The sequence below is a fragment of the Ambystoma mexicanum genome, chromosome 11, assembly GCF_040938575.1.
Source record: "Ambystoma mexicanum isolate Mex_15411 chromosome 11, UKY_AmexF1_1, whole genome shotgun sequence".
Lineage (NCBI taxonomy): Eukaryota > Metazoa > Chordata > Amphibia > Caudata > Ambystomatidae > Ambystoma > Ambystoma mexicanum.
In genome coordinates, this window is record NC_090934.1 from 889,943,630 (window position 1) to 889,970,453 (window position 26,824).

General features: G+C 42.7%; 1 protein-coding gene across 1 annotated transcript in view; it reads right to left on the reverse strand.

Moving 5' to 3' along the window:
• Nucleotides 1–26,824, reverse strand: part of LOC138503894 (mucin-5B-like) — a 1,431,798-nt gene that overhangs the window by 1,192,933 nt on the left and 212,041 nt on the right. The window contains exon 10 of the mRNA XM_069623965.1: nucleotides 24,627–24,876. Within this exon, the coding sequence (XP_069480066.1) occupies nucleotides 24,627–24,876 (250 nt within the window). The remainder of the gene's footprint in view (nucleotides 1–24,626; nucleotides 24,877–26,824) is intronic.

Consider the following 26,824-nt stretch of genomic DNA (forward strand, 5'->3'; position numbering starts at 1 on the left):
TGCTTCGTCCCAAGCCAGGGTTCCCTTTCTTGGCATCCAGGCCCGACATACCGCCCTAAGGCTCACCCCTGCTCATGCATATTCATCTGGGGTACAAGCCTTGTAGATACAGCCCCTGTCACCCTCCAAATCTACCCATACTTCATCATACCATTCTAATTCCTGGGGTTCCTTAATTGTGGTGTGACAGAACGGATCTACGATGTACCAAGTGTTATATATAGCAGTCTTTCTATATTTTGGTTCTGAATCTTCTTCTGTTTGAACCTGGGCTTCATGTGTTACCTCTATTACTCCTGCTGTGTTGCCCATTGTCACCATCATCATTTCACTGTTAGGAATAGACTTTGCACAGCACCTGACAAAAAATGAGCAAGAAAAAGACGATGATGGGTATCAGTAGCCTCATGGCCATTCCAAGCCATGACGGGACCCACTCGAACAGGTTGTCGAACCATGTTCTGGAGTGCACTCCTCCTTCTTCCTTCATTCTTTTGCCAAGAGTATGCACTGCTGCTATCACATGTGATAGTGTCCCATTGTCCGCATCAGCAGAGGGTACGAAAGTGCAACACTCGCGCCCGATTTTTCGGCAAACACTTCCGTCTATTGTAGTTAGAACATCCAGGACGTAGCGGTTCTGCATGGTCATCAGCCACAGGGCTCTCAATTCCACCTTGATAACATTGAATCCTTCTTCTGTGTCATTGGCTAGCTGGATGAGTTCCCAGCAGGTTATCTATATCCATTTCGCATTTGCTCGAGCTTGGATGCTTGGAACGAGGGATGCAAAGAATGTTTCTGCTGAAGTAAATAACTTAAACTTGTAAGGGATTTGCGCCAAAGTTTCAGAGGATTCTACTGAGATATAGTTTGATGATCTCCGTTTTCTGGATACTGTGCTTTGTAGCTATTCTTTGGATAGAACATCATATGCGGGTGGTTCTTCGGTCGTTGATGGGGGTGCCTGGGACATCTTTGCTGGCACCCTCTCCCCTCGGATGTGGCTTTCTGGTATCACCATCAGGGCTGAGTGCAGTGTTGCCAGATCACAGGTGCCCCTCCATAACTGCGAAAGGTGCAAATACGCCTGTTTGCTGCATACCCAGTAAGTGTACATTAAAGCTGCTGTTCCTTTTTTCATGTCTTGTATGATGAGAGTTTTGCTACAGTTCTTTGGCCCTCATAGATACAGGGTCCCAAGCAACCTTAATATTTAGAGAAGTGCTTGAGACTCTTAACCAAGGAAGGGTAAAACATTTTATTACCCTCAAACCTCTCCTTAGAGAGCCGCACAATTTCAACTGAAATTGAAATTAAAATACAACGACATCGACTCACCCATCTGGTGATAGTTGTGATTCCCCAAGTCACGTCTATTTTACTAGGAAACAATTTACTTTAGAGGCTTTCACCCATGATAGATTGTGAGAATCAGGTCCTCTGGATCCAAACTCACTGACCAATAAAACCAAAAAAGTACCAAATATGTCAGTTTAAATGGCACTTGTCTTTTGAATGAATTACAATCTCAACAAGTAGATAGCATGTCTGTAAAAGAACAAGATGGAAATGAAGGGGCCACCACAGAACTTTTGAAAATACATTTTATTCTAAACAATGAGTGCTTCTCCACTTTGGAGGGAAATACCCTGAATCTCTTTTCATGGAAGATCTCAAGTGAGTTCCAAGGTCAACCAGAGTATGACTCAGAAAACAAGAGTCAAGAAAAGGAGAACTCATATTCTTCCCTTTTTTATCAAGAAGGTTGGGCAACAGTTCTATCCAGGACATTACAAAATGATTAAATGATTCCCACATTTAATCTGAATGAGTGAGAATCTGGGCTTGATGAGCTGGACTCAAAACTCATGGTAACCAGTAGGTGCAGGCAGGAGATACAAATTTAAAATAAAAAAGGTAAATTATGATTGTTGGCTGGTGGGAGATGTCATTTTTGATTTTGATATCAGCAATGACATACTGCATCGATTCACAATTAATGTACTAATTAAAAGGTCTAGTTCACAAATGGGGGACACCTATTGGACTTCAATAATCTAGAAAAGGCATTACAGTCAGCCCAATTGCTGCCCTATTCTGGTGAAGTTCAAATCAAAGAAGTTACTAATCCAGGAAATATGCAACACAACACATTGCCCTTAAAAATTAGACAAGGACAGACTTTTTTTAATGAAGAAGCGTTTATCAACTGAATAGGATTCTTCATCAACAAGGATTGTCTCTACGTCCATCCATGATAGTAGATCTCAAAGATGACATAATTTGAATACTGGTTGGAAACAATGATCCAATAAGCATCATTTTATACCCAGAAGCCACCATTGGAATGGCTGTTGATTCTAAATACTTTTCCATGGATTTAGCCAATCATATATTTGGTCCCATACAAGAAGACGGTTATGCCAATACTGATGGTAACAGTACAGAACTGTTTATACTTGAAAAGAGGGGAATTTTATGGTATATTCCCAGTTCACTTATAGAGTGGGGGATGTTACCAGTGTTACACTCAGCTGGCTTTGTTACTGCAGATAGGAATATCTCTCAGGAGCACAAGGATAATGCAATTCAAACCAGAAGGAAAGGTGTTTGTTAACAGAATATATGAACTATGGTAATGATTGAGTTAATTGTCTCTAACCTAATCCTGCTGTATCGCAGTATGTGACCTATAATCCTTTGAAGAGAACATGTTGAACAATGGTTACTAATGTCAACGTCGAGTTTTTTAGCATTGAAGAAATGGTTAGGAACTATAACAGGTGGTTTTGTCTTATCTGTGCTCTGATATAAGACACTTCTAAATACCTAACTAAATGCAGGTAGAGAGGTTCGAGAACTATACTGAGCAGGGAAATCCATGAATCGTGAGCCTTTGCGCGAACGCTTAGGCTTTGGTGTTGGAGCCTTTTAGTTTCTGTAACACATCATCACGCTCAATGGAACGTGATGACGTAGGCCTTCCATATTACTGATTGAGTGAGAAAATATACTTATACTGGGTGTGCGCAAACCTGATTTGTAATGGTAGAAGCAAAAATGAGAATTTACTGTGAGGTGTGCAGCAGAAGTGAGAATGAAAGGGGTAACTTCTCACTGTCCCCTAAAGACAACTGGAAAAACTGTGAAAGGTATCCTCACTAACTGCGCTGACTCCTGAATTGTAAATTAACAATTGTGTAAGTCAATTGTGTGCTCCAGGTATTTATACAGACTATGTTTTGCAACTCAGTACTCTGTGAACACCAATATGAACTTGCTTTAATTTTGGGGGGCAGCAGTATGCAAGGGCAATAACTCCCTTTGGGTTTATTAATAGTGGTAATGAGTTCAATATCTTCCTACATGAGGCTATGACTGACTTTGTAAAAAGAGTGGATTTAGTTTACGTTGCTTTGAACGCTGTGAATGGCGCAACCAGTAAACACTATGCCAAAAACAAAATAGAAGGTAGGATAAGATGGTATCTCCTAACTTTATCTGGACAGAAGGGCAATTCAGGAACTGCTACCTCAATGATAGACCTTTCCAATGATACTGCCTACTAGCTTATATGAACACAAAAAACTAGATGAGTTTATCATTTGAAAGGGTGCGGGGTTCGAAACACCGGAATACACCAGGCTGTAATTAGAAACACACATCACGAGTGATTCTATTAGAATGCCAAGATATATTAAACACAGTACCAAACGAACATGAATTGTGGAATCCCAAGCTTAAAAAAAGAGAAAACGGAATGCCCTTGGTAGCCCTAAAAGGTAAGAAGAATGGCACTAAATGACCTGTCAAGGTGATATTCCTATCCCCCTGGTCCCTAAATATGGTCCTTTTAACAGTCTCCTTACCGATAAGGTTGAAGTAGAATCCACGTAATCCAGCAGTAGTTAATCTGAGTAGTCCAGTAGTAGAAGATGAACAACAACAGGAAGGGGAAGGTTATTAGGGAGCTAACCCGCACGGCACGAGGGATGCGCTAGGATCGGGTTGGGGCACTTAACAACAGCAATGCATCCATGAGTTCTGTGCACTAACTTGAATTTAGGCAAAGCTGCAAAATATATGGACCAATCCATGAGTATTAGAGGAGGTAAGCAGAATGCCATCACTACATACTTCAGAGTACTTGTTAGGAGAAGAATGTTCTGAATGTACTGCAGTTCTGAGGCAGAATGGGCTGAAAGTGGGCTAAGGAAGTATCAGGTACTGTGCTGGATGAAAACACAAGAAAACCCCTGGAGCAGAATGTAAGGAATAGTTCAGAGAGTAGAGTAGCTTAAATTACTAGGTAATGAACCCTTGAAGGGTCAACAATGAGGATATGTGAGTAAAAATATTGAAACAAAAAAGGAAAAAAACTACCCGTTACGAGCCCAAAAAGGATTGAGGATTCAACGATGTCTGGCGTGGAAGCCGAAGTCCAGGAAAACAGATAGAATCTTCAGTAATGGATACAAAGTATCACGGAGGAACATGAAAACAACACAGAGCTTCAAAAATGAAGAACAATCAGAAGCGGCAGCTTCTCTCATAGTGATTGGCTAAGTAGAGGACACAGCGTTGTGGTGATCGCGGTGACCGCAGTGAAGCGTTTCCATCATGTTCCATTTGTAACGTGCTGTCGTACCGCTACATAGTCACCATGGCAACCATCCCAACAATCTCCAGCACATATTGAATGGCTTAGGTAGGACAGGAGGACGGCGCTTGATGCAGGCATGACATACGTGGACAACCTATTAATCAAGAACACCTGGAGGAGATCCGTCATGTGTTGACTCAATTACGAAATGCTGCTACGAGGATATCACATCAGAAAACACAGCAGTGCAGAAGTAAAGCCATATTCCCAGGCCATGAAAACCCAGACAAGGCTCTTAATCTTCAGAAGAAAAAGATTGAGGATCCACTGAAATTGAAGAACATCACAAAAGTATGTGAATTACATACACTCTTAGGATTGACTAATTACAGTTGTCAAACCATAGATGATTACACAGAGATCACTCAACTATTCATCTGTCTTTTGAAGGGAGGGCTCCAGTGGAAGTAAGGGGAGTCACACACAGAGCCTGTGAAACAAAAGATAAAAAAGTTCATCCCAAGAACCCTGCTTGGCTGATCCCATGAACAATAAATAATCTTCTTGGAAAAAGTATTTTGCGATATCTGTTTAAATGCAGTCTTGTATCAGAAGCATGACCTGGCTGATGAAGTGATCTCTTACACAGGCAAAACTTTATCACCCATGGAGATGGAGATCAAAATTAATGAATGTGAGAAATCACTCCTGGCAAAGGTATGGGCATTGAAAAACTACCATCCATTGATCCATGAGGAACGGATAACAGCTGAGATTTTCTAGCAGCCTCTGCAATATTTGCAGAGTGACCACATAAGAACTGGGAATGTCTCCAACTCAAGGATTACTTCCTGGTTTCTTTCAATATAGGGGTACCCTGTAGAAATCAGATATGGCTAGAATAAAAAGAGTCCAATGGTGCAAGGATTAGTCAATCTACATGACTGTGTTCAAGACATTTGTGTGGAGGATGACAAGTTAAACACCACCAATAATTATGGAGGCATATTTAGCTTCCACGATAAAGTATATGATTAGAACATCTGTCAGGCAATGCCCATAGTTTATGTGGAATTATGCTCCAACCATATTAAAGAATAATGAGAGAAAGAATTAGTAGATGGCATTGGGCATGCTTGGGTAAATGACATCCGGAAGCCCACAGCTGATTATAAAATTGGTCCCCAGAGTAGTCAGGTGGCTGAACTGCGGGCAATATCTAAAGCTGTCCTTACTGCTGTAGATCATCAACTCCAGGAAGTAGTAATAAAAGCCTATTCACAACATGTCCAAAAAGGATTTGATGAGCATTTAGTGAACTGAAAAGCCATTGGTATGATTTGTTTAAACAGCAAACCCCCTAAACATGGGAAGTTAATCCAAACAATAGATGATGTAGTGACATCAAACACCCTGACCCTATTTCGGAAGAAAATGAAGGGTCACTCAAAAGCTGAAGGTCCAGATAAAACCAAAAATTATTTGGCTGATCAACCAGAAACCAGAGATGTTCAAGGTGAAAACATTGATATGGAACATCTCCTTGGAGAAATAAAAGTAACAGCAGTGACTCAATCACAAACTCAAGCTTAAAGTGAACCTTCTGTTCTGCAATGGAGTAGAGTTGCTCCAAACCAAGATTTATTAGCTGCACATAAAGAAGTTTTCATTATAGGATGATTCTACCAATTATCTAGAAGACCATACATTGTCCATTATCCAAACTCAAATTGGCAGGGAACAGAATATCTTCAAGTACTGATGAAATTCCTAAAGATGTTCAAAATTCAAGATGGACATATGGTTAGGAAATCCCAATCTGGTAATAATCAATGGGTGGTGCCTACCTCTTTCCAAAGCATCATTTTACCAGTGAGGTTGTGCTCTAGCACCTTGAATCATCTTTTGTGCTAGATGGAATTATAAATAAAGATCTCAGACCAAATAACCAGACAAACTCAAGGAATGTGACAAAGTAGTACTTTATTTTCATTTAATAAAGCATGGAGAACTGACAGGCATCAGACTGATGCATGCACACTCGCACCGTAACTTGATTACACAGAAGTCTTATACCTCAATATACGTCATCTATAATGTCACCCTACATGGCACATCATAAAACTATCAAAGGAAGGGATAGATTAAGGGAACATATTTACATATAGAACATATAAGATTTAATACACCATTTGCTGCCCCTTATCTGTAGGACACACCTTGAACTACCTCATTATAGCAGCCAAAATAACAGCAGATTTGTCTATGCAACATTGTATGTTATGTTGCCCCTTAAACCCATAGATTTGTTGGCATGCTATCCCAACCTTGGACTTTCAGATCTCTAGCAGCACGTACATGAAACAATACCTAGGTGCTTTGAATTGCATCAGATTACTTCCTGTTCTCCCAATTAATCCATCAACCTTCATTGTTGGCCATAAGCCAAAGTCTTCCATCTGTAGTTGACCTTGCAGCCTGCTCACTGTCCTGGAACATTTGAGGGAGTGTGAGCACACCACTATTTTCATCTGCGACTCTAATGAATATCCCTTGTCTTTGACATCTGAGTCACATGTGAAGAGACGACAAATCAGTCCATTTCAGCCTCTTATTTACTGTTAGTTGATTCAATTATGCAGAGTGATGTTGCTCTTCTTCTTGCTCACTCTACCTTGCACAAAAGAAGTATACTTCATATACTTTTAATTGTCCAATACTTTGGCTGTTGCAGATGTTTTCCTCTTCTTTAATCTAAGATAAAGGTGCCCTTTGTTCATAGCTTATCCTGTTTGACTTCCCTTGTGTCTTGCAATTTTCCTTAAAATAGCATCCTAGATTCTAGGCCAACATAGCCTTCTTGATGTTTTGCACAATGGGCTTTCCAGCCTCTTTTGAATGGGCAGCCTTGGTCTGTTTCTAAGGGAGCTTGGTTGAATTTGACATGAACCAGCATCCCTTTTCCTATCATTGCCATCCTTGTCACATTATATATTCCCCTATAGCAAACCTCTATATGTCTCATGTATTGTGTATTATTGCAGTTATTGGCCAGTAAGTTACTTAATCGTCTTTGTTTTCATGACCACTTTAGCTTTAGGTACATATTTCCCTTGGTGCTTTAGTTACATCATCACTCTTAAGTATTTTCATATCCTTTCAGCATGGGTGAATATATATTCTTCATGACATCACTCTGCCCTTGTCAGATTTCACTTAACATTCCATGATGTCCATAGGTGCGTGCTGACATCCTTTCATGCAGCATCTTTCCACACTTCCTGTGTGAGGGTACATTCTATATGGCTAACTGAGCACATAAAGTGTCTCATACACTCGATGCGATATAGGCATAACACATGCTGTCTCACATATAGCCCTTCTCCTGCTTTTCCTGCACCATCTTGGTGTGCAAAGTTGACAACATTGTTATTCCTTCTGTCAGGGTCCCATTTTCTTCATCATTGGCAGGTATAAATGCACAGCAAGAAGACCTGATCTTGGCATACGTGCCCCCTTCCATTGCTGTGATTAAGTCCAGGACATACCTTTTCTGGAGGGCCATAAGCCTGATTGCCCTAATTTCTTCTCCGATTGCATTAAATCCTTTTACTGTCATCTTTATCGTCTGCAGGAGCATGCTTCTACTGATTTTGCTAAGACGTAATTCTCTCTCTTTTGTCTGTGTCTACTGAACGACCTTCTCTTCCTCTGGTGTGTATTCATCTTTGGAAAATGTATTATCTGCAAGTCACTTTGTGGTACTACCAAGGCTGGTATACTTATCAGTACCATAAAACACACTCTTACCCATGTTGGCAGTCATTTTATATATGCTCCTGATCCACAGGCCCAATAGGGATCCATCAAGGCTGCTGTTCCTTCGCTCATGACTGGATATCAAAAACTCGGCCACACTTGAGGTTTGCTCTGAACTTTGATTGTGCAATTTTTTCTGAAACATAACAACGCATTCTTCAGGAGTAGTATTTGCAAGGGTTCTCCGTGATTGTTGACCCATGTTAACAATCTTGGAGCCTTAGGCCATTGGTTCTTGCATTCTTTCTCTGCGTTCATCACAACTTCTTCCCATTGTCCCGTTAATGTAAATGTTTTACACACAGCCAATGCATCAACCCATCCTTCAAGAGCGAGCACTGCTCCTTTAATTCATAGCTGGCCTCTTTCCCAGCATTCTCATCTTTCCTCCCAAATCTTGTTTTCACCTTGGAGCATCTTGTTTTCTTCTATCTTGATTCCTGCTCTATTTATTCCAGGCTGTTCGTATTTTATTATGTGGTGTTTTGTCTCTTGGTTCACTCATGACTTTATATCTTGCACATAATTGTCTTTTCTTTCAGTCGTCTTTTTATTCACCCATACTATGGATGCTGTTCTGCCTTGGAATTGTCCTCTTGTCAGGCAAAATGCAAAATCCATCATACTCATACTTCTGTTGCTGTGAATATTTTAGATGTTCCCAGAGCAGAAGGCATAAGAGAACACACATAACAGCTTTTATTTGACGTCCTTCTCCCCACCTTTTCATGTTCTGATAACATACACTACTCTTTAAATGAAGTGAATTATCAAGAAACATATTTATAATTTCATGGTTCTCCTCAACATCCCTTTTAAATTGAAATAGAGCACAAGTGATATTGTTAAACAGCTTTATCCAGAATGATAGTAGATATCCCATTGAAACCCTCCATATCTGTAGATGTCTCATTGACATGTACCATGTCTACTTTATCATTTATAACATTTCTGAATGCCATAATAATAAGGAGAAAACCACAAATCATAATGCCAATTGAAATCACAATAAATATTCCATGAAATCCTATCGACTTACTGGATGGTAGTGAATTTCTGAAATTTAGAAACTTCTCCATTTTGTATGTACTTCAATATGCAAATCTGTTATCTCCTTTTGGATCACTTTTATATCAGAAACTGCAATATATTTATTATTATCACTCTCCAAACAATACAATTATTCTTGGGAGCTCCAAAAAATGTAATGTTTACTCCTCTTCGTATCACGGCTGAATAAGACTGCAATATGACAGAAAAAATAGCATACAAAAGTGTGTGTATTGTCACTATAATAGATAGCATAAATGATGAAAGATACACATTTTCCTCTTCAAACTGTGGATTTTCTTCACATTGTCTCTTTTATTCTATCTAAAAAAAGTTCCAGGATAGCTGGAAGTCTTTCTTCTTCTTATCGAATTTGGAAAACGTTAATCCCTAATCTAAAGTACTGATATGCTCGTCATTTTCCTTGCTTCTGGCCATAGAATGAGTCAGCATGCACAGAACTACTTATCTTGCTTTACTTTGGGCAGCTGCAGCAGGGTCCTGTTTTGCCTTAATATGGTTCGATGTCGTGTAGGTGCAGCCACACTCTCTGTCCCTTTATTTTCACAGCTGTGGGGCTAACTTCTTTAACTTCATGTGGCCCCTCAAAGCAGGCCGTATTCCAGGTGCATACAAATCTGGGCACCAACACCTGGTCACCTGGATACAGACTTGGGGGCTATACCAATTTTTCTGTTTCAAGCGGTTGATTATCTTTATTGCTTCTTTTTGACCCCCCCTTCTGTTCTTGATCTTTTGAGGCATGAAAGAAATACTTGCATTCATTGTAGTTAGGTCTTCATGCATCTCATCACCGAATGCCTTTGCTACACTGTGGGCAACAGCTCTTACCCTAGTTGGAGGAGCAAGTGGGGTTCTCATACAGTATCCAGTCACCAACTCATGAGGAGCAAGGGGCAGGTAATGTAACCATCCCTTTTTTATTGTTATCTTGAGCTTCGCCATTTGGTCTGGTCAATGCCCCGGTGGTCTTCCAAAGATTTGTGGACAAGATTTTCACTGACCTCTTGTTTCTGTCCATGGTGGTGCACTTAGATGATATTCTTATATTTTCCTCTACCCTGGAAGAACATCGAAAACAAGTAAAGGAAGTGCTACGGAGACTTCAAGAACACCACTTATATGCCAAACCTGAGAAGTGTGTATTGGAGGCTGCTTCTTTGTCATACTTGGGTTTTATCCTCACCTACGAAGGTATTCGAATGGACCCAGATAACATGAAGGCTATCTTGGATTGGAAACAACCCACTACAGTCAAAGATATTCAAAGGTTCCTTGTTCTGGAAAATTTCTATCGGCGCTTCATTCCCATTTTCTCTAAGGTTATACTGCCCATCACCTCTTTACTCAAGAAAGGGGTTCCTTTTGACTTTTCTCCCTCAACACAGGAGGCCTTTCAACTGTTGAAAGCTCTGTTCACATCAACACCCATTTTGATACAACCTGATTAGACCTTACCGTTTGTTGTTGAGGCCGACGCATCTGGCGGAGCCTTTGGGGCTGTACTTCTCCAGAAAAAGGAGGGAATTGAACATCCTATTGCTTACTATTCACATACTTTGACAGAAAGTGAAAGAAACTATTCTGTCTTAGAGAATGGCAAGCCTGTAAGGAATGGCACCACCTTCACCAAGATGCAGCCCATCCGTTTCTGATCAGGACTGATCATCGCAATTTGAAAGTGCTTCAACAAATGGAGTGCAAGAACTCCAGACATGCCAGGTGGGCCTGTTATTTCTCTCATTTTGATTTTAACATCACCTATGTACCTGGTACAAAAAATGCAGTGGCAGATAACTTGTCAAGGAGTCTAGGGGAATTTTCAGGCACATATACCAGTAAAGAACTCTTGTTGCCTAATCAGATCTTTTTGGACTCTCTGGTTCCATTTCTCCAGGAAGTACGGGCCACCACCAAAATGTGCAAGAAGAAGTACTTCCCAAAGGCCTGAAAAGGCACAGTGGTGGCTTGTGGTTGCACGATCAAGCACTTTTTTTACCTTCTTCCCAGATACAAACACAAGCTTTGAACTGGTGTCAAGACAATCCCATGTCAGGGCATAAAGGTCAAAAGGCTATGATGGACTTACTTTCCAGAAAGTTTTGGTAGCCCTCCATGAAAGAGGATGTCAAGTGCTATGTGGAGGCCTGTCCCATCTGTGCGTCCAATAAGGTGTCCAGACAGAGGCCTCCGGGACTACTTCAGCAAAAAGATTTGCCCTAAAGACCCTGGGAGCAGGTGACTATGGACTTCATAGGGGACCGTCCATGCTCAGACAATTACACTGCCATCATGGTAACAGTCAACACATATAGCAAACTGGCACACTTTTCTGTGCTTTCAAACACTTCCACTGCTCCTGAAACTGCCAGGATTTTTCTCTGACATGTAGTGAGACTACATAGTATCCCCCACACCATCACTTTGGATAAAGGGACCCAATTCACCTCAAAACTTTGGACTTCTCTTTGTGATCAGATGGGCATATACAGAGCACTCTCGTCAGGTTACCATCCCCAGACTAATGGGCAGACGGAACGCCTCAATGCTAATATGGAGCAATACCTCTGTTGTTTTTGTAATATGGAACAAGACACCTGGGCAGAGCTACTCCACATGTCAGAATTCTGAAATAACACCAAACACACCGCCATCAAGATGAGTCCATTTTTTTTACCTATCGATTTGATCCACAACATCTACCATGGAATGGATTTTCATCTACAAACTCTCCAACTGTGGATAGTCTGCTTATCAATCTTAGAAAAGCACGCAGAGGAGCATTGGTATCCCTGGAAGAGAGCCGTAGATCCTACAAAAGAAACACAGACCATGACAGAGGACCGAACCGGATTGGAAGGTATGCACCTTGGTATGGTATCCACAAAATTCCTACCTCGCTGGGTTCATCAAGGGAAGTTTTCTCCCAGATTCATTGGACCGTTTCCTTTCTCTTCACAAGTCAAGACTGTGGCATACAGGTTAGACTTACCTCACCACATGAGGAGAGTCCATCCATTGTTCCACACCTCTCTGCTCAAGATTTATGTGACTGATCCATATAAGAGAAGGCTCCCGCAACCCAGAACAACCAAAGATTCTAATTCAGAGGAATATGAGGTTGGCAGATTGGTAGATTTGAGGTACAGGCATGGTGAACAGCAATACTTGGTTCATTTGAAAGGGTACTCCAGTGCCGAATGGACTTGGGAACCTGTCCAGCACATTCATGCCCCTCATTTGGTCCGTCGGTTTCATCACCTGTTTCCAGCCAAACCAGGTGGGGTGGCGACAAGAAGGAACTATACTGTCATGCCCTGTCCCTGGAAATACTGGAACCAATGGAAATTGGGCTGCATAGTCTGTTGTCTCTGTTCTCAACGGTCTAGTGTTCACCCAATATGGCCTCCGTACAGAAAAAGTCAACCTCTTCCGGATACACAAAGGATTGTTTCCGTCTCTGGGACCCTCCTAGCTTGTACTGTGTTTCTTGAGTACTAGCAACTTTCTCAGACTGTTTTGCTTTCTTCCTTGTGATATTTCTTCTGCCTTGGCTTATCCGTCTTTTTTCTGTTCCTGATGCTGCTCTATCCATTTTTTCATTGCTTCCTTTTCCCCGCTGCTCGGTGTGTTTTTTCTCTCTTTGGACTCTGGTTTCCCCATGACTCTGCTTTCCATTTTCCTTCCTCTAAACCTTCCGTTTTTCCCCCGCATATGGTGTACACACTTCTTGTGTGCCTAACATCTTATTGTAGCGGGTAGTACAATTTTTCTAGGTTATTTTTATCGCTTTCTTCTGTTCCCCGGTTTAACATTTCTATCTTTTATTTGCCCGTTTCCATTTCCAATCTATCTTCATATCGCCGCTGTTTGTTCGGGTATTACTTATGTCTGCACAGTTGGGGTTCTAATTTACTTACCTTTTCTTATTCTTGCTCCGGTCTCCTTTGCCTTCGGTCCCGCTCTAGGCATCTGCCCCATACTTGCCTGGTTGGGTCCTTCTACTTCCTTTCGCACAGACCACAGAGATTACTCTTGCTACTCTTCTGGTGCAAAGACTGCTCTTTCTTGACAGTGGCCCATCTGTTACCAAGAAGAGCCATTTTCTGCACATTTGAAATCTTGCTAGATTGCAGCCGTTTAACTAACTGGAACATCGGATCGTCCTTCCCACCAGCTGCTTTGTTCCACTCAACCAGCGACCTCATCACAGGGGTTTTCTGCCATATTGGCTTTTTCCCTGAATTTTTGGGGGCTTGCTCCTTGGGGTTCCCCTGATTCCTGTTCCCCTGCAGGACAAGGTAGCCTCCAAAAGGACTCATCCCTATTTGCACAGTAAAAGGGAAAAGAAGTCTAAAGAGATCCAGAGGATCTGAAGATCCTGAAGACGTCATTGAAGACATAGGTAAGGAGTGGGAGTTGGGAAAAGGATCAGAACCTGACACTATGGCTATTTTTGTCAACTTCTTCTGGGCTAACTTCATTTGCTCCTGCTTTCTATTTTCAGCTTTCTTTTTAGTCTTCTCCTGCACTAATCAGCAGTGATTTACGATTGTGATTTGTATTTCTGGCTATGGCTTTGCTTCCATTCCCAAAAGCACATACAGGTGTGAGGAAAATGAATTTCATATATAGCTGATCCTCCAGGGATATCAAAGCCTTTCTGTCAAAAAACAAACACAGTATCACACAAAACAGAATATAGGCCATCGTGTTAAATACACTTGCTCTGAAAATCTAGAAGAGCAAGGGCTGGGTTGATTATATTACCTATTGTGACCCTGACTGGACGATCACTCTGTGGGGTTGTCTCTACAAACAGAAGGTCCATAATGAAACCTCATGCATGCACCATTAATAAATACAAAAGAGGCTTTCTGGCATCATGGGCACAATGCATGTACCCGGCACTAGTGGAGTTGGGATTTGGGTAGCTCAAATGCCTATAGAGCTTTAATATTTTTATAGCAGTACTAGGAGCATATATGCTCAATTGAACAGACATAGGTTGTCCCCCTGACCGACTGCTAACCAACCCCAGGTGGTTGGTGGGCTCCACTACCACTTGTGGATAGAAGATATAATCTGAACAGATAAGAAATTGGTCCTGAAGAAGATGGTAACATCAAGATATCATTGAAACCGGTCGACCATATACTTAACAGATGTCTTCAACAGAAAAGACACCATGCAACAATAAATAACTTTTTATAATGTCTTGTATCTAGATGATATATAAGAGGCACCTCGGATTAAGTCCTAAAGAATAACTGTACCTACTCTGAACAAATAGTGCTAGATACATTGTTTTTTAAGGGTTGCATAGCAGTAATAAACACTTGAGATACACCCATAGACGGGGGGAAAGCACATACCACGGAGGGTGAATAAACTCAGAAAATCCCCCGTTGGGTGTTACTTTACCCAACTTTCCCGTCTTTTTAAAATTTCAAACATTTCTTAATTTCTCCATTTCGCCATTCCAACAATATGTTTGTGTCATGAGATAGCCCAGTGATTACATTGGGTTCCTTTTGACTTATTACCCATTGTACAGTTAGGGTAAGTTTCTTCCCTTATCTATCCTCTGTTAGATAGGCGGACCACCACACGCATCCTAGGGACAGTTCATCCTGGAGGGACAGGGTGTTCTTCCAGTCAGGGTCACAATAGGTAATATAATCAGCCGAGTCCTTGCTCTTCTAGATTTTCAGAGCAAGTATATTTAACACGATGGCCTATATTCTGTTTTGTGTGATACTTTGCTTCCATTCCCACCAGTTTCTTCAATTACTGTTGCACTGGCTCGGGCAGTCCCTGACACTAAATGTGGTAAAATAATGCTACAGTTTTATCCTACGGTTCACAAGTCTCCTGATGCCATCTATCTTGAAAATATTGAATATAAACAACAGGATTTTCATCCTCTCTAATTTTCCTAGTCATAATCGCAGGCATGTAATCTGCTCACTCCCACATTATAGTTGCTAGCAAGCCTTTTACGTCACCTATAGCTAGCACCATTCCTGATGTCATTCTCTCTATCTCATGAATCCATTTTCTTGCACCAGAAATCAAACTCAGCAATTTACATCTTAAATTGTCTTTGTCCATCTGTGGCCACTGTATATATTGTAGTCTTCCTCCCCCTTTCCCCAATAATTGAACTTGTGAAAATCCTGGTCCATAATCTTCCAGGTGGGACTAGTCTTACCTGTTTGTCTCCTTCCTGGTAATTACCTTAATCTGCTTACATAAGGTGGAATACATCCCCTGTACTGCATGATTGTGCCTGTGGTCAACCAGTACATAGTGTCAGTTCTGGTGTTTTTTCTTTAGGGTACTCTAAATCTGACCATTTTACCCCTTTTTCTACACCTAACTCTTTTTAAAACCCGGAAGCACCATCTATTTGCACCCTCTCATTCCCCTCCCTTTCTTCATCTGACATCATTATGCCCCAGCTCTTATGACTGTTGTCCTTCTCCACATCATCAAGATCTAATCTGTTTAAAGTCAATGTTCTGTACTTATCTGTTATGATGTAATCTAACCAACCTTCAGTTCCTCTTAATAGAGATCCCTCTGCATTCACTTGGGTTTCATACCCATCTTTATCTCTTATTTGCCTATATAATAAATTCCCAAGTCTTTGCACTCTGTCTTCTGTATCCTGCTCATCCCTTGCAGCACCCTACGAGGCTGTTGTGACCCTCTCTCTTCCTCCAAATGGTTTTCTGCTTCAATCGGCACTATGCTCTTATAATATCGATATTCTATCTTGTCACCTTTTAATCCCCTACTCCCATTAATGTCTTCTTCTCTTCTCATCTCCCTGAATTAATTTCCTCCCGCCTTCTTTGCAACCTACATACTTTACTTGTTTGGGCTTCTATCTCTTCTAGTGTCTTCTATTTTAATCTCTCCTTTTCTTTCCTCACCTCATATCTCCTTTGTGTTCCCTTTGCTTGCATTATTTAGCCCTCTCTTCTTTGTATGCTCTTTCTTCTTCCTTCTCTTTCTTTTCCTGCTCTTCTGTTTCCTCTCTTTCTCGAACCCCCACACAATTCTGCAGGTGCTCGTCTGCATTAAGGTATTTCCAAACTGACCAAAACAATCACATGGAACCCATTTTCTGGCCAATGCTAGCACAGAGACAACCATCTGCCTAAGCATGTGGGTCAGCACTCAGGGCATGTCCGGCAAGAGGCTGAAGTCCCACTACACATTGATGTAGTCATGCTGGTCACCCCAGTGGAACCACATGCATGTGGCACCCTTCTGAAAAGTAATGATGAGACAGATACGTGCCACCTGAGATAGATACTGCTTCAAAACACACATGAACTGTTCCACAACGTCCTCTGTGTTGCACAGTAGGTTGTTTCTGGATGCTATATCTCATGCTCCCAAACTCAGAAAGAAGTCAGATGCATGCCTGCGACTTGGGCAAATTCACAGGATTATTCAATGAAATAAATGAACACAGGGCAAATCAGTACCTTTCTGGAGCATACTGCAATCTATATCAGGCTTAGTGTGTGCAGGAATCTGGCATGTGTATACAGAAATCTTAGATTTGACATAAAGTCTGCTGACTCAATGAGGGGACTCTAGACTCTGTGTCAAAATAAAAGCAGAAAAAAGGTACTATTGGTACTGTAGGGTGCAAAGGGAGTAGAAATGAATGAGTTATACATGTGCAATATGATCTGAAAAGAAAAGGCATTTTTTTGTTTCGAAGATGCAGAGACTCGGAACTTGATCTGCTGAATGAAGGACATGATGCTCTGTGTCCTTGTTTTTTTAAAAGTTTGTTTGTTTGTTTTATTATTTATAATGCGCACCAGACCCAAGGGTATCAGGGCGCAGAAAGATACAAGAAGATGTTCAGTTTAGGTTACAATGCTGTACAAATATATACAATAAGGCTTGGGTTACAATGCTGTACAAGTGTTTTCAATAAGGGTAGAGTTAATGATTCAGGAGAGTCAGGAGGTAAAAGAAAAGAGAACATTAGATATTATATACAGAAAGAGACCAGCACAAGTGGCGGAATATTGCAGTAGGCATTGAGAAATATGTACAGAGTATCTTGGGAACGGCAAAAGGTCATGCCCAAGGTGCCATGTCAAGTGTGCATGACCGCCGGCAGAGCACAGTTGGCACTGGGTGACTCTTAGAGGTGTCCAGTGGGTGCTGTGTCTTGTTTGTGAAGCTGAGACAATGCCCTGGGTAATTGTCCATTGTCTGCAGTGCTGGGCATTGCAGGTTCAGTGTTTTGTTATGTAATGTTAATAGCATTTGTAATGCGCACATATGCCAGGTGGCATCTTAGCGTGAGGTTTGCAGATATAAGGCAGAGACAATCAGCCGAGGCTAGAATAGCCAGGTCTTGAGAAGACGGCGAAAGGGAAGATGTTTGCAGGTATGTCTCAGACTAACCGGGAGGGAGTTCCACAGTTTACTCGCCACCACTGAGAAAGCCAGGCCACCGATTCTGCTAAACTGAAATTTGGGAATCACTACTAGACAGTCGTTCTCAGAGTGGAGAGACCTAGTAGGAACGTACAGTTTGAATTTCTCCTAGAAAAAGCCAATACCTACCCCTCGATGAGCCAGGCAGAGTGACTTAATGATGATCGTTTCTCTACGGGAAGCCAGTGAAGTGCTCCTAGAACAGGGCTGATCTGAGCACCGTAGGGGGCAGATGTAGTGACTCTAGCTGCTAGTTTGATTCTGCAGCAGCTGAAGCAGTTGAATGATGCTCTTGGGTTGTGCAAGATAAAGTGCGTTACAATAGTCAATCCGGCTGGTTACCAAAGCATCCATTGCATAGAGCCACAGGTCATGACCAGTGGGCATTGGTTCTGTTGAGGTGCTCACAGCATGGCCACTTTACTTGTGCAATGCGAGCCCAATGGGCTCTCTGGGTTTGGTACTCTGCCTGGGGCACGGACACAATCACTCTGTCCACTCAGCACTATCCAGCTCACACCTTCATCTCGTAATGTCTTACACCACCCACACAATCAACCCTCACATATGGCACTGAGCCGCATACAAACATACCACACTAACAGAGCAGCACCATTGCTCACGTCTCTAGTCCTAATGCAACACTCCAACCAACATAAACGGCTAAGCAGGTTTCAAAACACTGAACTCTAGTTGATTGACCTCCTATGTATCTTTCTTCTGGAAGAAACACAACCACTCACAAGTCTCCACCCAAAAGCACATAGCTTCACATTGGCAGTGGGACTCAGCTACTTTCAGCCCCCAGGCATCAATAATTCAGGATGTGCTCCTGCCTTTCCATGCATCTAATGACAACCAACCCCATCTATTTCCTCACAAGTCACACATGCAACAACACTGTCAAAATGCCAAAAGTGCATGATACAAGACTTTTTTTCTACATTACAATACACATGTGAAAAATATTCTTGCTGAGGGAAATATTGTCAAATTTGTAAATAAAGTTCAGTTACAGATCTGAAGTTTCCACAAACAGGGAAGAGGGAAGTTTTCTTAATAGGTGGTGAAGTCATGAGACGACATAAGACACATTTGTCTCACTATGAGACCACTTGTAGTATTCGCCAACAGCTAAGCAATACAGTAACACCACACATGTGTTCCCAGCATTAAAAGAGATACTACACTTTCGGTGGTATTACTTTGGAGGAAACAGAACTTGAGCAACAGAAGAAGTCAAATAATGAATATGGAGCGAAAAGCCAGAGTGTCAGCAAGGATGTTGTTCATTTGAGTTTATTAGGAAGTAAAGAGCAGGTGGTGTTAGAGTTTCAGTCCTGAATTTCGAATTTTAGTAGTGGAGTGGTAAAACATCTGGTATTCTAAAATACCAGTGGTCCTCTTTACGAGTTTCGTTGTGATTTGGCAGTTAATCTTCTAAATGAACACCAAACCCATTTACCATTGGTGACCCTCAGTCCCGTGGGTTTACCACGGGATTATAAGTGGTGGAAGGGTGGTGATAATCACCAATTTTTGGAGTCCATAGAAATTCATGGGGATTTTGGTGCAATTACTGCGAGCTGTAATTCTGCCTGAGTAATTCTGGCATTTTTCTTTTAGCTTAAAGAGAAGGATTTATATTCAGCATGACGCTCGAGGTAAATCGGCTACTTTAAGTTCAGTCAGAATTTGGCGGTGTGGTAAAAATGCAATAATCCCAATACTGGCATAAAAAAGTAGCAGTAACGGATTTGCTGCCACTTGTGTAATGTGTTCTGTGGTAGAACACAATGAGGCATGAGGTTTTGTAGAATACCACAAGTGGTGCCCCTTGGTGGGGTGACTTACAACCTGTTCCCCTGCACTGCCAATGAGTGGGGAAGAATCTAGAGGTTGGAAAGGACCCAAGGCGGTTTATAGAGCACAAAGTGGTATCTTCCTCATTATCTAGGTCCAGTGACTTTAAATACAAATAATGTTTGCCCTTGTCTCGCACCCTGAACCCAATGGTGGAAACACTCTTTAGTGCAGATACTTAGGGCCTGATTTGAAAACGTTTTCCCACAGGATTGTGGCATTCTAGAACGCTTCTGTAAATTAGGCCCTTAGTTTTGTACACAACTATAAATGTTACTTGAAAGGTACGTATTGTGTAGCTTTTTTTTACACGTTTCAGGATGCCTTTAGGATGCCTTCTCAGTGTGGAAAATAAAATCTGGATGCAATTAGGAAGATGATTTACACTCAATGACAACATTAAGATATGTTAGACATAATCTTACAGCACAATGAGCTCCATCCCTTTTTAATTAGAATAATAATCTAAACCTCCTTCAGGTTGCCTTTATCGCACTAAATAATGAAATCCAGACGTTAATGGTTGCACGTTCAAAGCACAGAGGGGTGTGTAAACATATAGTGAAAAACAATCAAGCATGCCAACATAAACAAATGCATAATATGGCTTGTGAGATAACTCTGTGGGTTAATGTGTTTGCTGTAAAAATGTTAAAGCGCTAACGTCTCATTAAGAGAATGGGAGAGTGAAAAAAGTGCCATTAATGGGATTAGCGCCACTTTTATTGCACTTTCTGAATGAAACTCTGAAATTCCATCTGGCATTGTGTGGAGGACATTTCTTCCATTACAAAACCATTACAGCATGCAGTGATTACTGATCACTATTGTGTCCTTTGGGACTTGAGAACTGAAGGGCCTTCATGAAGGCCACATTACGAGTTGGGTGGTTTCCCAGTGGTAAATCTGCTCTAATACCGCCCAAATGAACTAACATTACCGCCACTTGGTCCGGCAGAATTTCCACCTGATTACAAGTGGTAGTGACAGTGTAATTCCTCATTTAATTTGAGTCCATTGGGCTCAACGGCACTTTTTTGGCACAATTTACGAGACAGAATTCCACTCATTCTGCTGTTTTTTCAGGGGTAGTAGGAGGATTTACATCCAGGATTTTCCCAGAGGCAAATACTCCACCCCATGCTCAAACTCATAATTTGGCTTAGTGGCCAAGTTGATGGTAACTGAGTTACCAACAGCTTTACCACATACTACCAAACTCGAAATGAGGCTGATGCAGGCTCGTCACGTTATCAGTTGGTTACTGCATGAGGTAACGGTAATCAAGTAATCATTCCCAAAGGAAATACTGCTAATGTTGGAATGAGTCCATTACTAAAAGTGACCATTCCATTCAAAACATGACTTTCTTGTATTAAGAATAATTTAAAAAAGTGTTGCTTCACTAAACTAGTTTAATCATTGTTTTCATCTTGTGTGTTGTGTAGTGCTTGACGTGTGTAGTGTGTTAATGTAAAGGGGGGAGATGTGTTGTGTATGGCTTGCCTAGGTAAGCAGGAATGTTGTGATGTCATGTGGAGTGTTGATGTCTGAGTGTTGGAATGTGTGAGTGAAGGTTCTAGCCTGGTCAGTTGGTTAGCCCTCTGCCTGGGTGATGGGCCGCCAGTGTTTCTGTCCTATAAATGTAACTTACTTAAGTACTATGTAACTGCTTGTGAAGGTGTCATGAGAAGCTATAATAAACCTTAAAGGTATTTCTAAGAAGGCTGAGAGTTACCTCATTTCATTGGCGACGAGCTGGTCTTAAAAGAAGAATCTATGTGTGAAGAAGCTTGGTACCCTGCTGCGGGGGGTGCAGGGAGGAGGAGAGGACAACACTGCCCCCAAATCAAGTAAGGCCCATCACCCAGGGTGGCAAAAGGAGGAGGTGGATTGCTGTTTTGAAATGCCCACGTGGGATGTGCCCATAGTGGATGAATAGACTGCCCATGAACTGCAAGGAGAACTGAGCCCTAGGTTTATAAAGGACCCATCTGTTGTAATAAGGGAAGTGTCCTGTAAGGAAAAGGACATTACCCAGTTGGGCTTAAAGTAGTCGCAGCATGGAAAGGGAAGCGTTTCTCCTATAAGGACCGGAAGGTTTTTTTCCCCAGAAAAAATATGGATATGTGCATTAAACTTTGTAAAACAGGGGGCGCATCCGGCGATCACCATTTGGGCAGTTTACAGCTGTGTGTGGTCGATCTATGCCCGTGAACAGTATGATCAGTATATCTAGCGTACCTGTGACCAGGCTGGGGGAAGTGACTGTGCGGGGACGTTTGGCGGTTGGAGCGGCCAAGCTCTGTCTTGTGCGGCGAACAGTAGAGAAATGGTGACGTAATGGATGCGCCAGGAGGAGTCGGCAATCAATCACGGCACCGTTGGGGACTGACGTCTCTGTGTAGTAAAGTAAAGAAGGGTTCTGAGTAATGAACCTTTCTGCGTAACTGAACGTGCCGAGGGGGTGCCTTCTTGCCAAAAGTTTCGGCGGGTGCTGATGTGCTCGTATGGAGGGGAACGGTCAGGAAAGAGACATTTTTGTATACCTGCGGGTCGGAAGATCATTCTGAGCTACAGGCACCTACGAAGGATTGTAGCAGCGTGTGAAAAGTAGTTTCATATCAGAGTCAGTATTACCAGTAGGAAGGAAAGTGTGTACGTCTCCACATATGAGCATTGGCAAGGAGCCCAAGGTACTGGGAAGCTGGTTCTGCCTAGCGGACCACGGGGAAAGAGGGCGAATATGGAAACAGAATAGACTGTAGTCGGCGGGCTGCAGGGCGTTGCCTCGAGATACATAATTCCTCAGTATATCCTTTTTCAAGTATGTGGGAGATGGACTGTGGACATATCCAATGAGGGGTGAACAATGTGGGTTAAGGGTTGGAAAAATTATTGGTGAAGTATGCAGGGTAAATGACATATGGGTAGGAGCATGGGGATATTGGTGAGCTGCATGTATGGGTGAGCATGGTTATGGCTGAGATCTAGTTGTGTGAAGGGACTAGAAATAACTCATTTGAGGATTTTCAGCTTATGGTCACAGGAGTTGGCATGGACTTTTAGCATTTAAAGAAAAAGATGCATGGATTGGTCTGGATGGTTGTTGTTGGGTGCTGTGGGCATGTATGAGGTTTAGAACTAACTTCTTGGGGATTTTCAGGGTTTAGGTTGCTCATTTGCGACATGGACTTTTAGGATTGGGTGGGTTTGCGCTTGACATTTGTTATGGTTAAATTGATACGTTTGGTAAGTGTGTAGAGAATTGCAACATATAATGTATTTTGCGTGATTGTGAAGCATGCTCTGTGGTATTGAATCCCTGCATGAGTGTGGGGAGAAGACATTTGGGGTAGCGCCTTCAATCTTGTGTCACGGTGTGGATATGGCCACCTGCTTTTTGAGGGGGTAGCGCCTCCTATGTGTTTGGTGAGCTTGGGTGATGCTTATACTAAAATTGTAAATGTGGTTGTGAGTGCCAATCAACAAGCTGTTGGGTTTGGGGATAGCACCTTCAGTACAGTATGGTCGGGATTGTGGGAGAAGTCTTGCATGGTTCAGCAGCATATGATTGTTCATGGTGGTAGCGCCACCACTTCAGTCGGGGTGTGACTGCGATGGCAGTCATGCATGGTAAAACTACATATGCTTGTGTGTGGTGGTAGCTCCGCCATTTCAGTGAGGGCGTGACTGTGTTAGTAGTCATGCAGGGTTAATAGCTATAATTGCTGGGTTGTAGCGCCCACAGTCAGTCGGGGTGTGACTGTGATGAAAGTCATGCATGGTTTATAGCTATTATTGCTGGGTGGCAGCGCTAATAGCTATAATTGCTGGGTGGTAGCGCCCCCAGTCAGTCGGGGTGTGACTGTGATGATAGTCATGCATGGTTTATAGCTATTATTGCTGGGTGGTAGCGGCCACAGTCTGTCGGGGTGTGACTGCGTTGGTAGTCATGCATGGTATAAAGAAGTATATGTGTCGGGCGGTAGGGCCCCGGTGTTGGTGAGGGAATTTATGCGGTGATGTGCATGAGGAGTCACACATATGCTTCGACCTAGTGGTCCTGTACCACATCTATTTTATTCTTTTGTATGCAGGTGGTTGTTTTTGGCCCCCCTGCGTGCCCATTTATGACTCGTTCCACATTTCAGGGTCTAGGGTGTGCTACTGACACTTAGTTGTTGGTCTCGGTGTGCCTGGCCAGTGCATCAGGAATATGTTGAGTGGCAGAGCGTTTGTGTACATGTCGTGTGCTTGCCCTGGTCATCTGAGTCGGTGTGGATGGGGTCTGTTGGTGTGAGTGGAGGTGTGTCCCGTGGTGTTCTGTATGTTGTGGGTCAGCGCAGTGCTTGGTGTGTGTAGTGTGTTAATGTAAAAGGAGGAGATGTGTTGTGTATGGCTTGCCTGGGTAAGCAGGAATGTTGTGACGTCATGTGGAGTGTTGATGTCTGAGTGTTGGAATGTGTGAGTGAAGGTTCTAGCTTGGTCAGTTGGTTAGCCCTCTGCCAGGGTGATGGGCCGCCAGTGTTTCTGTCCTATAAATGTAACTTAATTAAGAACTATGTAACTGCTTATGAAGGTGTCCTGAGAAGCTGTAATAAACCTTACAAGTATATCTAAGAAGGCTGTGCATTACCTCACTACACTGTGTAGATTCGGCAGCATCTTTGACCAGTCGACTGTATTGGGCTCATAGATCAGCACATGTAATCACTTTGAATGGAATTGATCACAGGATATTAAACACTTCACCTATATTATCTTATTTTGCACAAGGCGGACTTACCATGCAACACCATTTTCAAGAATAGAGTTCCCAGGTGGCACGATGCTTCCTTGATAGTAACAGGGGCATTGCGTAGGAGGAACACAAATCCCTGAGTCATTCATGTAGGTGCCCTGCTTGCAAACGCAGCCTTCTACCGGCACAAACGGAACTTTGTATTGTTCAGTCTCACTCAGTGATTGACAGGTGAACGGGCAGGACTGCACTTTGTAGCTGAACGTCAGGGACTCAGGGCAGGATGTGCTGTTAACTAAAATAGGAGGAGAAAGGGAAGAATGAACAACACCATTTTTGTCTAATTCCAAAATCAAGTGTCAGTTAATCGGTTTCAAATGTGCCTTTCTTACATCCGATTACAAACTCCAGTACCCTTCATTGTATGTTATATATTTGTCGACGCAGGAATGGACTAGGGCATAAAACTGGCTCGGGCCCCAATGAAAAAGTGACCGACATTTGCAAATGGAAATTCTGTTTGAGTAGTGCCCATGGGGAGTTTTTTTAATAAATAAAATGTGTTGCAAAATTTGCATTTTAAAGAATATCTCTTCTGTATCAATGTGAAAACTACTAGCTGCACAGTGAAAAAACGAATCAAACTGGCACACTTTTCCCCCAAAACTGGCCCCTTTTCACCAAAAAAACCCTGGCCCACTCTAACATTTGGGATCTGTAATTTGGGCATTGCCCTTTTGCCCTACAGACCAGTCCAAGAATGATCGATGAGTGATAATTTACTGCGAGAGCGTGACATTACTGGGAGTGGCAGTATGTGACAGTGGAGGACTGTAAGGAGCTGGTGATACTGCCGAGTACGGCTCAGTAATAAAAGGAATTGCAGGCAGACGTGGTTAGGCACTATCACTTGTCGCTGCATGCAAATAATCTGCTTTTTGTGGGAGACTGCAGACTGTCCAACCCCTCACTTGTCACTGTTTCAAGATGTTACACTATGTCTTGTTCACCAAATTCACCTCATTTTACGGTCTTGAAAAGGCTCCTGTTTTGCACAAGCATGGGTTCTATCGCTCCTAAAAAAAAAACTCCCTCGACCCGTCTCTCCCTAACAACTACCGACCAATCATCACGGTTCCCTGCCTGCTCAAAATCTTGGACAGGGTCGCCTAACTACAAATTGAGCACCACTTGGAATCCAACCAGATCCTGGGAGTCCGACCGCCGGTTTTCCGCCCACACCATGGCACAGAATCTGCACTACTAGAGCTCAAAAATCAGATGGACGAGATCAGGGATGAAGGGAAACCTGCCCCACACCTCCTTTTAGACCTGTCTGCAGCCTTTGATTTGGTGGACCACAACATTCTATGCCACCACATCACCACTTCAGCCCCCTTCTCACCAGAAGCCACTGCCTGGATTGCCTCCTTCCTTGATGATAGATCTATGAGAGTATTTGGCGATAACGCTAGTGCTCCGTCAGTCCCCATAACATGTGGAGTACCAAAAGGGTTGTGTGTGTGTCCCACACTTCATAATATCTTCACAAAGCACCTCTTCAACCTCCTACATTCCATCAGCATAGCCTACACCAACTATGCTGGTGACATGCAAATCCTACTCCCCCTTTTGGGCCACTATGATAAGGATGCACTAGCTGAATGGCACCGTCATGGTCCAGGGTTCTTAGCTCAACCTCCTCCTTCCAGATAGGCATCTAACGCATATCATCAACTTCCTCCCTTCACCTGCTATTCCTTTTAACACCTCTCTGGCTCCTCCACCACCTCCTTCCTCCTCAGCCGCCTCCATGGCACCCATCTCCTCTTCTCTGGACCTTATGACATCTCCTGCTACTGCCTCCACTCACTCTGGGCCCCTCCACTGCTCCTGCTGGGTGTACCTCACTCCTATACCCCTCCCTGGAAGTCTTTCAAATGTGTCAACCTGCTCCACGTTGCTACTCTCAATCCTCGGCCTGCTGTCAAACACTCCTCTGACATCTGTCACCTCCTAGAAGAAATTGACCTTGATGTCCTCGCTCTCGGTGAGACCTGATTCACGGCTAGCCCTGTTGCAAGTTTTGACACTCTCCTCCCTGAGATCTACAAGATCTTCTCTGAGCCCAGAACCAACTGACCCAGAGGTGGAGTGGCCTTGATCTTTCCAGAGTGGGTCCTTGCATTTATCATACCATGCAGGTATACTCCTCCTTTAAATGCAGGCTCTCTGTCTCTCCT